We start from the raw sequence: 11,720 nt of genomic DNA on the forward strand, positions 1-11,720 counted from the left end.
TCCCCGTGACAAATGTCCCCAAGACATTTTTAAAAGATTCCAGTCACTGATAGATTATTTCTTTCAGGCCATCAACAAGGTAGGTTTTGATCATCATTCCCACTTGTATACAGGTGGAGAAACGGATACAAAGAAGACATCTCAGATACAAGCACATTATTGTGTTCCTGAGTTTGGAAGATTTTCCACGTTAAATACAGCCAGAAGCTGAATATAGAACACTACTCAGAGCAGCAAGTGGTCTGCAGTGAAGTGGCAGGGGCAGTGAAAACACGCTGAAGCCTACTCAAATTGTTCTGGGCTATCTCCCCCCCCCCCTTTTTTTTTAATCTAGAGCCTTTGGAGGAGGATCCCGAGACAAAATGATGGGGCGACTTACCAAAGTTCACCATGTGTCAGAAGCAGAATGCAGAAACAATGACTCCCTGAGATCAATTTGGATCAGCAGTGATCTATTCAGTAGCTACTTCATGGCATTGTTTTTTCCTCTCTTTATGATTTTAGGCTGGCCAAATCTACACTGACTCTGATACCACTGCTGGGGACCCATGAGGTCATCTTTGCCTTTATTACTGATGAGCATGCCAGAGGGATGCTGCGCTTTGTGAAGCTTTTTACTGAACTCTCCTTTGCTTCTTTCCAGGTAGTGATCACATTGTGCACATTTGGCCAGGATGTTCTGTAACTGCTGTTTGAGAACCTTTTCTCTCTCTTATTCATTGCATGTTCCCTTTTCTTTGTATTTCTCAATTTAGCAGTGGATATTGTAGGATTATGATAGTAGGAGGGAAGTGTGCAGACTAATTTTCGATAGCTTGTTTAGATGTTATTGTCGCATATTCTTATTCCCAATGTCTTAAATTTCTCACGATAAACTGGTCTTCCTATCCTTGTATTAATTTTTGTTTCCTATGAGATATCTTGAGGCAATAATGAAATTGTCTGTGATTTCCTGTAACTGTGCAATGGCGCTGCTGAAAGCAAGTTTTGTGCCTTCTCCAATGTTTTTGATACTTTTCTAAAAATCTGTGCTGTGAGAGGTAGCTGTCCACAACTGTAACTGCATGTGAGGAAGATGTAGGTTTACTGTGATTTTTATTTAGGTGCTGCCCTAGTTATGGCCATTTCAGAAGAATGTCCTTGCCTAAGGAAATCATTATTCTTCTAGTTTCCCTTTTCACCCACTCATTCCCTGTTTATCAAGCATAGAGTTGTATTTAAACTTACTGTGAATTGTTCATATATGAAGTATTTATAACTAGAAAACAGATAAGATTTTCTAAGGAATCCTTTGAAAAAAATGGCAGAGGTTGGAGAAAGCAGTAACTTCTTTTTATTAAGATCATGTGCTTTGAGACGGACTTTAGTCAAACTTCACTTCCACCATCAGAGCTGACAAGCCCTGTAGGAGACTGTTCACTTCTGTAGCTTGTGGGACCATAGATTTTTTTCCCTCTTTCAGTCTTGCTTTTGTCTCACCATGGGACATGTTGGTGTGAAATGAGACAGGCCCAGCCCTTTGCAGGTTTCCTTAGCTGGGTAGGGGAACTGTTCTGCTCTGCTCACTGCTGTTCTGTCTTTTTCTTGATTTCAGGGGCTGATGGTTGCAATTCTCTACTGTTTCATCAATAATGAGGTAAGAGAGACACTGGGAGTTGTGCCAGTTTGCCTTATCAGCATCCACTGTAGAAAAAGGAAATCGAAAATAGTCTTAAAGTGTTAAATTGTCCCAGTCTAGGACTTTTTTTTTCTTACAGACCCTCCTCTGTACAACCAGACAGGGTAACTCCTCAGATACAGGCTGTGGGAAGGAACCCAAGCAGCATAATTTAGGAACAGTACTTGTGACATCAAATCTTGCAAGTTTTCTTGCTCACGTTTGTATAGTTTTTAGTGCTGGAGCTTTCCTTATATTGAGAATTACAGGTGCTCTTCTTAATCTGTCTCATAGCTGGTGAAGTTAGAGAGTCCTCTCAGCTAATGTCTGTACACAATCTGGTTTACCTGTGGCCCAGCTACTTGAAGATGTCATCTGTCCCCTCATACAAATGGAGCACTGAGCTTCATGGAGTAGTAAGCTCTCCCACAGGCCCAGAAGAAATTTGACTAAGGCTTTGTGTTAATCTAGATATGAGTACTATCTTCTACAGCTTGTGCTGAACCCTGGCCCTGTTAGGGATAGAGGATTGTTCTGTTTCGATATTGCAGGAACCACTTGTGTTTGCTACCTTTTAAGTATTGTTACCCATTCATTGAGCAGCCAGGTTTGCAAGGCAAGCAAACACTGCTAAGCTGGCAGCACGTTATTAAGCCTAATACACATCACTGTGTTTTACACTCATGCTAAATTTATTTGTCTCTACAGTAATTCAGAATTGTTTATTGAGAGATAGGCCTCATCAAGGAATTGGAATAGAGAGAAAAATGGTCTAGTTTTATAGTTATGGCCAGGTTGGATTCAACAGATAGGTAGCAGGCATTCGAATTAAGTCCTGTAGGAGACCATTCACTTCTGTAGCTTGTGCATAAGATTTTGTTAAAGTGAATATGTTAATTGTACTGCTTATGAAAGTCAGGGGTGGGTAACAGCAGGCTTTGCTCAAGAATGAGAGAACACTTGTGTAAAATTCATTGCATAGCTTTACAGGTGTGCTTTAATACTGAGTTGCAGCACTGTCGGCTGCTGCATCATCTATTTCTTTTGAGTCACTTCGGTCTTTGCTCACACATTCTCTGAGCTGTTGCAGCCAGCTCCCTGATGAGTAGAGCCTAATAATCACCTCTGTATGATGCAAGGGCAGAGGCAAGTTCCGTTGCAGACAAAACTTCAATGCAAACCGTGAAATGGGTAAGCTTGTTTCCTTGCAGAGAACTTACTGTGAGGTAGGCTGCTTAAATCTGTGAGGGGTCCTCCAAGTCTCTTGTTGCTTGTTCTCTTGCCTTTGTAAAATAATCGCTAAAAGCTAACGGTAGTGTGTTCAGCTTGATGGAAACCTGACAGACAGTCTAGGGTGAATGCTTTTGTTTGTTCCATTCTTGTTGAGAGAAGGAAAAAGAATTTTGTCAAACCCAGTTATCGGTATCCATAAAAAAATTCCAGGTAAAGAGTTTGATTAGGTCCAGTCTTTTCTATTTCTCTTCTAAACTATATGGGAAATTCATGCTTTTCAGACAGTTTTTCATCTGTCAGACTATCTGTGCCTGACACCTATCCTTATATTTTTATATATCTGTATTTTAGTTTTGTTTGTGGCCCACTGACTTAACCATATAGCATAAAAGTTTTTTGCAAGTCTGTGCCAGATCAAGAGCAAGAATGAAGTTAGCAGTTACATTAATATCCCTTTGTAGAATCTACTTCTGGAAGAACATTAAAATACCTCTGGTCATATTTCATCTGAAAGAATTCTGGATCTTCTCCAGTATTGCTCCAAAGCAAACTGCAGAGCCTCATCAGATTGCCTGTTATCACCAATGTTCCTTGAAAAATGAGCTGGGCTTAATATGATCACTTTTTCTGCAATTACTGTTGCTTTCTATGATAAATATTTTAACCAGAGAGATTTTGCTGCTTTCTACCAGAACAAGTTTAAGCTGATTCAGCTTCCATTCTCCATGGTCTTGCTACCTTGCCTCCTTCCTATTGCAGTGGAAGTGCACATCAGTCTCTTCTACCTTTAAAGGATCTGTCCTGACTCCATTTGCTTTTTTAATTACTGCCCAGTCTTCCTTTTTCTCTTTTAATTGAGTGCTCTCTATACATACCATCCACTGAGCTCCTCTACCAGCTTCATTCTATGTCATTTCAGGTCTAGTTTCCTTTTACTGTTGAGATGGCCTTGGCAAAGTTTAACTTCTTTGTGAACAGATTTCAGACTCATTGCCACAGTCTCATCATGCTTGCCCATCTACTGCATTTGATGCAATCAGCTGCTCTCTTTTAGAAATCTTTTCCTCCTTTAACTTCCATGACTAATTTTTTCAGGTTCTTCTAGTTTTCCCCTTGCTCTTTCAAAATATCCTTCATAAGAATTCTCATTCACCCCCTTTCTCATGGGATTTCAGAATTCTTCTCTTGATTGCCTCCTCCTTCTTTAGCTTATTGCAGGGGCATCTCATCCATACACAGAACTTCCTAGGCTAATTATTATGCTGAAAGATCTATAGATCTACCTCTCTGCTCAAGAACTGCCTCCTTATCTACAAAATAAATCTTACTCCATCCCCTCCTTCTTTTAAGGCTGCCTCCTGGATTCATTATTTGAAAATGGACAAGTGAAAAAAAAAAGATACACAGCACCTGGGTCCCTGGAAAGTTTTCACTAGAGTACGAAGTTTTCAGCAGCCGGGGTATGACAACACGCCTGTGCAGGAACCGCAATTGCTCCCTTTGGCTCGATGGTCAGTACCAGAGCCCTCAAAGAAAATTAAAAGAAGCTTTCCAGAGAAGGCTTACTTGAGGCCCACAGTGGACTTACTTCCAAGCTGAAGTACACACCATAATGAATTGATTACTGTAGTTGCACTGCTGTCCTTTTCTAAATAGAGTAAAAAAGGTTCAATTTTATGTACTCTGCCTTACATGTTAAAAGCTAATGGAGGTTCTTATTTTAGGCAAGTAGCAAGAACTTTGCCTGTGGAACAGGAAGATCTAAATTGTTATTGCTGCTGAAGAAGTTTCAAAAACCCTTCGCAAACTTCCAAATGGGTACAGAGGTTACAATGTGTAACACAGAACCTGTGACTAGATGAGCATGTTTTGTACCTTAAAAACAGTGGTATAAATAAAGAGATAATGTAATTATTGTTTAAAGAGAAAAAAAAAGTGCCCAGAAAGAAAACCATCTCATGAAAAACAAGAAGTGTAAGCATTGTCTTTTCTATGAAATAGGAACAATAGAGTGGCAGAAATGGAGTGCCGTCCTTTTTGGCTTGCTGAACTTCTGCATATGGTATTGTGATCTGGTTCCATACTTTGTTACGATAAAGAAATGATTGATCAAAGTGCTAAACATGCCTGCCAAGCCATATTGTCAGAAGTATTGTTTTATAGTTACCTTACAGCTGGTGTGATACCACTTGGGAAGACACCTGCATTTTTACAAAATAGTTTGCTTTTATCCTTTTGCTTGCTATTCTTCTCAGTACCCTAATTAGGAACTTGGAATTCTATACTGATTGTGTCCTTTAATGCATACAAGCCTTGAATGTGTTAGACTGTTTGTGTTTCAATTCTGAATAAATCTTTATTTTGCATGGAATTAAAAAAATAGTAAATACTCAAAGAAAAAAATAATTAAATACTCTTTAAATAAAATCAGAAGTTAAAACAGAACTCTAAAAATACCTCTGGTGACAGTATTGAGCAGGAGGCCAGTCCTTTCAGGCATTTCATTGCTGATGACAGGCAAAAATCAACTTATTTTGTAAGTAAGTGCAGATAAGGCATAGACTACATTCAGTATTGCAGCAGAATACCACTAGGAATAAAATAATGAAGACAAGATTTTCTGGTGTTCTGTAGCATAACAGAGCTTTATTTCTACAAGTAAAAGTGAATGCTGTCATTATTTAAAAAATGGAATACCCTACGATGGACTAATAAGATAATTAAATAATTTGAAGCAGTAATATTCCAGGCTTAAAGCATTGCCAGCTTTATAAATAGTGTAAGTAGTGATGTGTTTATTTTTTTTTCTTGCCCTTTTCTAAAGGAATCATTTCAAGATCTGATTATTTCTACATTTGTTCCTTTTGTTTCTTTTTTTGCTTGTGTTAGGTTCAGATGGAGTTTCGGAAAAGCTGGGAGCGCTGGAGATTGGAACATCTGTATGTCCAGAGGGACAACAGTATGAAACCACTGAAGTGTCCAGCTAACAGCATCAGTAGTGGAGGCACGGTAGGCAGTAGTGTCTACGCTGCCACTTGCCAGGCCACATTCAGCTAAGATTTCTACAGAATCAGATTGTGAAAAAATGAACTGTACAATATGCCTGAAAACCCTGAATACCCAAGGAAGTGGCGTAAGTAGAACACCTCCAGCAAGAAACTTAAGCGTACGCTGCTCGTTGCCTGCAGGCTGTTGGACAAAGGTTTCTAGAGAAAGCAGTCAGGCTGTTGGACAAAGGTTTCTAGGGAAAGCAATCTGCTAATCTAATGAACACATCTGAGGAAAAATTGATCATGTCTAAAGTCAGTTAAGAGTTTCCTCCTATTTGTACACAAGGCCTCCAGGTGTCCAAAACTTAAGCATAGCATTGATCCAGTCTGAAACCACAGGGTCAATGGCTTATTACTGTGAGTGGGCGAGCTGACTGATTGACTGATTAAATTACGAAGATACAGAATATGATTATTGGCAAAAAATACATTTAGGCTTTTAAGGGTATAGGGCAAGGTGCTATCACCAGTTTGAGAAAGAATAACTTAGCGGAACACAACGTGGTTTCGGAAAGAATCAGTTTTGTAGTAAGAGCTTCCCAAAGTTTCAAGTTCAAAGTATGCTAATCTGTTTTCTGGGTAGGTGAAGAACAGCATCCTGAAGAGCTACAACTGCAGCAGGTAGTGTGGTGCACATTCCTGAATGCTCTTTTTAAGCTTCATTCGAAAAAAAAACCCCACATCAAAACTACTGCCTAATAGGGCCCTCATCTGTTATTAATAAAGTACATGTCATCTCTTACTGACGCTGATGGAAGTATCCCCTGCCTGCACAGCCCTTTAGCTTTTACATTGTACTCTTCAGCTCCAGCTGGCACACAGATGTAAACAGGGACAGGATAATGACTTGTGCTTCAGAACAACATTGTCCTTCAAAGCTACACTCTGCTTCTTGTGGATGCAAGCAATGCAGAAACTAACTTGTGGCCACAATGTCTCTTACCAGACCGATTTGGAAAAGATAGCATTAAGTGTCTCACAGTGTGTGCTCACTTCTATTTCTTCTCTAGCCTGGCCTGTTTTCTCCAGGCATGAGATACCTGCAAGATGGTTTACTCATAGTTGCAGGACTGAAGATGTTCACCAGATGAGTTTAATGGTGCCCTTTCAGCACAGAGTACAGTTTGCGAGCTCCCAGACCCTTTGGGCAAGGCTGCCTTCCACCTCCTCACCTGGCAATCAGATGGATTAAAAAAAAAAAAAAAAAAAAAAAAAGAGAGAGAGAAGGCAAGGAGGGGCACCCTTAAGTTTAGAATAGTGGGGTGTTGTTTTGTTTTTTAAGACTGCAAGGGCTCTTGCAGTGAATGCATCTAAACTGCTTGTTATCTGTAACTATTGCTGATGGCTACAAGAGTTAATGTTGGGGAAAAAAAAGTGAGAGGTACCTTCACAAGAGGGGCTTGGGACACTGCCTCACTTACTTACACTTAAGATGTGTAAGCTTTACACATTTTTATCCAGCTTAGTCATTCAGGCTCCCTTTACAACAAAGGCTAAGCTGGCAAAGACTGACTCTCAGAATATCCCTGCCCAGAGCCTCCTTGTGATCAGTAACTTCCACAGCCTAGCAGTTAGACTGCTCAGCAGAAATGAAAGTTATTTTCAAGTCGTTCTTCGGACTTAAACTCACATCCCCCACTGCCAGGAAAGTCACTGAATATTCTAGGATATAAGTTGACATCTTTCCTGCCTGAAGCTAGATTGCTTTGCATGGAATTATTTAATCATTGTAATAGAATCCAGACTGCCTACAGGGTGAATTAGTTTTGTAATCATCAAATTAGAATTGGAGAGGAAGAGTTACCTTCTTCTGCTGTAATGCTTGTAACTGAGCTCTAGGGGAAAAGTCAGGCACATCTGTAGAAATCCACCACAGGATTCTCAGGCTGCCCTATGTATGCTGAGCATGCTGGCTTCTACGCAGGCCATATCCAGTCCATCTCTTCGTAACATCAGTAGCAGAGCTGACTTTGCAATGAAGCATCTCAGGTTCTTCTGTAAATATAATCACTAGCTTCTATGTAGGATGGCCATTAATACAATACCTGACTACTGCATACATATATGTATGTTAACTGCTGTCCTGCAATTTAATTAACTAGCTTCCTGAATGTAGAGTATACTTGATGTTTTTATTTTACACCTATCCTTAAGTGCTTTGAATAGGAAAACACTGATAAAATTAAAATCACTGGTAGGTGAACAGGCAGCATGATGACCGATGGAATTAACATCTGTGCGATAATGCATATTGGAGGGAATAACTTCATTCATGAATATTCAAGAGTGGGTGCTATTTTTCCAGGGCCCTGCTTAGTTGTGTGCAAACCTGAGAAAAGTCTCTGCTACTTGAGCAGCTGTGAGCAAGATCACAGTTTTACTACAGCAATAGGAAGTTACAGGAGAAGTCCTTTAACTCACTAACATGCTGGAAAAAGTATAGTATTCTATACAATATAGCCATATATAAAAAAATAGATCTTAACAAATTAGAGAGGACAGACATAGGAACGGACAATAAAAGTCGTTTTATGTGTGGAAGCAAATCTGTACTTAATTGCTGTCAAAAGATTTCTTTCAACAATTTGTAATGTTTTTGACTTGGCAGGCTCTTTTTGTTCTTCCCAATCACTTGAGAACCTAGGGGCTTCACATCCATAAGGAATAGCTCCAGCACAGGATGTCAAACTTACCTTTGTAACTGATGGCTTGTTAGAACCCAAGCAAAATAATGAACAAGATGAAGTGGGATCTTAGGCTAGCAGGAGGGTTTGGTGGGGTTTTTTTTTTTCCTGATTAAGCTCTCACTTCTTCAAACCTTTTTAAAATGTCCTTCAAGTACTGAGGAAGCAATTCAGTGAAAGGGATTCCCACCCAATAATGAATGTATTTTGAGAAATACTTTCAGCAAGGCCTAAACAATGATTTCTACATCCTTCTTTATCTACATCAGTAGAACCTTTTACAAGCCTATGTTGTTAGTCTTGCCACCTCTGTTTCAGAATTTGTAGTGTACATTTATTTCTGAGTAGCATGAAGTAAGTAAAGTGACACAAAGCACTGGAACAGATGAACTGTGTGAATGTTTGTGTTTGTGCCTTGCAGCTTCATGCTCACTTATTGTGGTAAATTGTTTCAAAAAGCATTAAATACAACTGTCTGTAAATTCACCTGGAGGTTATGTAAGTGAAATTTATAGCAAATGAAAGCTCTATTTCCATCCTTGCTGCTATAAAGATTTATAACTTCATGAATGTTATCTTATATTTAATATTTATTTGCATGTATTTCCTTGTTTAAAGAAACACCCACAAAATCTTACTGTAGGAGATGTCAGACTACCACTTCCACATAAGCATTATGTTGATGTATATTTTTATTCTTGTGAATAAAGCTGAAACTCATAAAATTCTGTCACTCATTGGTGTTACTTGTTTAAATATTGTCTGACAACCTCTTACTCAGTACTTAGCAGGATACTTTCCAAGAACGGAAAGACTGGCAATTTACAGTTCTTTCAAGGAAAAAAAGCTTTATATTTGTGGCTTTATCTCTAATAAAAAAAGGCCTCTGAGCCTGCAGAGGCTAAGCTGATGAAAAAGAAATGCAGTGTACTATCTCTATAGTGTCAGAAGTCATCAGTAAGGGAAGCTAGGACTCCATGTGATTTTGCATCTCGATCAGAGGATGGTGGAGGATGTGCAAATCAGAAAATTCTATGCTTGGCTTTAAATAGCATCAGTAATTGATGAAACAGATAAATGGTAGATGCTAATGGTGGAGAGCCACTGAGAGATGCTTGGCAGTGTTAAACATATCACTTGTGCCTTAATCTACTATTCTCTCTCCAGTCCCATTAAATTCAGTGAACACTGCCCTGTGTCTCTCCAACAAATGACAGAACCTGTGGTCACTCAATCCTAAGCACTGTAAATCACTGTTAAAATAGAGAGGGCATAATGAAACAGGACTTGAACATCTGTGATTTTTGCTCTCCCCTGAGTCTTGATCAGAATAAACAGCACTAGCTAGTCTAAAGTATGACTTAGTATTAATGATTCATTTTAATGCAATTATATGATTATATGCATTAGGTAATGCAATATATTAGATATGCTAGTGGATCATACAAAGGAACACCTGACAGTCTATGGGATGATGGTGACAGATGTCATCAACTGTGCTATGGTAAAAGGAGAACTCAACTCAATGACGGGGCAAATCCCCTTCCTTCTTAGAGTGCCTAGCATTTCCCTGTCTGCTGCATGTTCACCTGAACCAATTTTTTTCAAAATGATAGTTAACCCCCCCTCCCCTTCCCCATGCATTACCTGCCGGGGATAACAACTAATGTTTTGTCTTATACAGCAGATGATGAAAGCTCTAATAAGACACAAACAGGCAATTTCCATCAAAATCAGATGTTTGCAGCAGAAGAAACAGATAAGCACGGCCAGAAGCGGTTGCAGTGCTACTGCCCCTTGTCTGTCTGTCCGTCTGTCCGTCCGTCCTTCCTTCAGAAAGGGGGGGAGGGTTCTACCCAGCGCTGCGAAGAGAAGCAGTCAGGCATGCTGCCAAAGGCCGAGCGAAACACAGTCATGTCCGTCCACCCATCGCCCCCCTCCCCTTAACTCGCGACCAGCGCCCCGGGGAGTCGCCGCGCCGGCCCGGTCCCCGCCGCCTCGCCGCCCGCTCCCGCCTCGCCCAGCAGAGGCCTCGCGGCTCCCGCCACCCCGCCCCGGCGCGACACTACCTGCCGGCGGCGGGCCGGTAGAACAGCTCCCGCTCCAGCTGCGCGGCCGTCAGCGTCCCGGGGATGGCGGCGCAGCCGGGGTTGAAGACGGAGTAGGCGCTGAGCTCGCCGCGCCGCCGCTCGGCGGGGCCGCGGGTGGCTGCGTGCATCCAGTAGAGGCCGGAAAGGAGGCCGAAAGGCAGCGCCAGCCCCAGCCCGGCCGCCAGCGCCAGCAGCGCGCCCCACAGCAGCACCTTCAACGCCCACGCCGGCGCCGCCGCGCCGCCCCGCGCCTGTGGGGGCAGCAGCCACACGCCGCGTCAGCACCGGCCCGGCGGCCCCGCTCCGCCCCCGCCCTCCCCTCCCCGCTCACCTGCGGCCCCTCGGCGGCCTCGGGCGCCGCGGCCGCGGCGGGGGGCTCCGCGGGAGGCTCCGCGGGGCGCGGCGGGGCGGTGGCCGCGGTACTGCCGCGGGCGGCACGGAACTCCGCCAACCGCCGCTCCACGGCGGCCGACATGGCCGCGCCTGCGCAACACGGCCGGGTCGCCGCGCCTGCGCCGCAGCCGCGTGGGCGGAGCCGGGGCGCGCCCCGCCCCCGGGGCAGCCGTTGCCAGGCAGCGCGGCGCCCAGCGGACCGGGCCGGGCGGACGGACGTCTAATTTAGGAAGGGCTCCGGCTTCGGCGTGGGCCCGAGGGGGGCCGGTGCAGCTCGCCTTGGCAGCGCTGAACAGCTGCAGACTGCCAAAACCAACAGCTAAACCGTCGCCTTTTTTTTTCTTTCTTTCTTTTCTTTTCTGTCTCAATATTTAAATCCGAATCATTAATTTAACAGCAACTCCAAAAAAAAAAAAAAAACCCAATCCCAAAAATCTAAAAAAGGAGGACAAGGGCCGGCGTGCCCTAAGCACAGAAGGGCAGAGCAGCAGTGGTAGATGTTGACAGCTGCAGAGGCGGGCAGCACGGGCATGACCCATATTTGCAGCCGGGCGAGAGCAGGGCCATGCCAGGGCGCCGGCTGCAGTCGCGGCAGGGCCACCAGCCCTCCGCC

The 11,720-nt window shown here is 42.9% G+C and overlaps 2 protein-coding genes across 2 annotated transcripts in view; one reads left to right on the forward strand and one right to left on the reverse strand.

The window, feature by feature from the left end:
- Window positions 1-7,155, forward strand: part of GLP1R (glucagon like peptide 1 receptor) — an 85,781-nt gene extending 78,626 nt beyond the window's left edge. The window contains exons 11-13 of the mRNA XM_026122947.2: window positions 505-643; window positions 1,595-1,636; window positions 5,780-7,155. Coding sequence (XP_025978732.2) covers window positions 505-643; window positions 1,595-1,636; window positions 5,780-5,947 — 349 coding nt within the window. The 3' untranslated portion in view covers window positions 5,948-7,155. The remainder of the gene's footprint in view (window positions 1-504; window positions 644-1,594; window positions 1,637-5,779) is intronic.
- Window positions 7,156-10,345: 3,190 nt separating this feature from the next.
- On the reverse strand, window positions 10,346-11,239 carry SAYSD1 (SAYSVFN motif domain containing 1). Its single transcript, XM_064509532.1, has 3 exons — window positions 11,046-11,239; window positions 10,694-10,965; window positions 10,346-10,486 (listed from the first exon to the last, which is right to left on the reverse strand). Exons 1-3 carry the CDS (start codon window positions 11,187-11,189, stop codon window positions 10,477-10,479), a joined length of 426 nt encoding a protein of 141 aa, XP_064365602.1. The 5' UTR covers window positions 11,190-11,239; the 3' UTR covers window positions 10,346-10,476.
- Between the last annotated feature and the right edge of the window lie 481 nt (window positions 11,240-11,720).

Source organism: Dromaius novaehollandiae, chromosome 3 (assembly GCF_036370855.1).
Source record: "Dromaius novaehollandiae isolate bDroNov1 chromosome 3, bDroNov1.hap1, whole genome shotgun sequence".
NCBI lineage: Eukaryota > Metazoa > Chordata > Aves > Casuariiformes > Dromaiidae > Dromaius > Dromaius novaehollandiae.

Bases quoted from the DNA above. Each gene is read 5' to 3' on its own strand.
- SAYSD1 (XM_064509532.1), bottom strand. From the start codon at position 11,189: ATGTCGGCCGCCGTGGAGCGGCGGTTGGCGGAGTTCCGTGCCGCCCGC. The intron at 10,966-11,045 runs GTGAGCGGGGAG...CTGCCCCCACAG, and splicing joins AGGCCGCCGAGGGGCCGCAG to GCGCGGGGCGGCGCGGCGGC.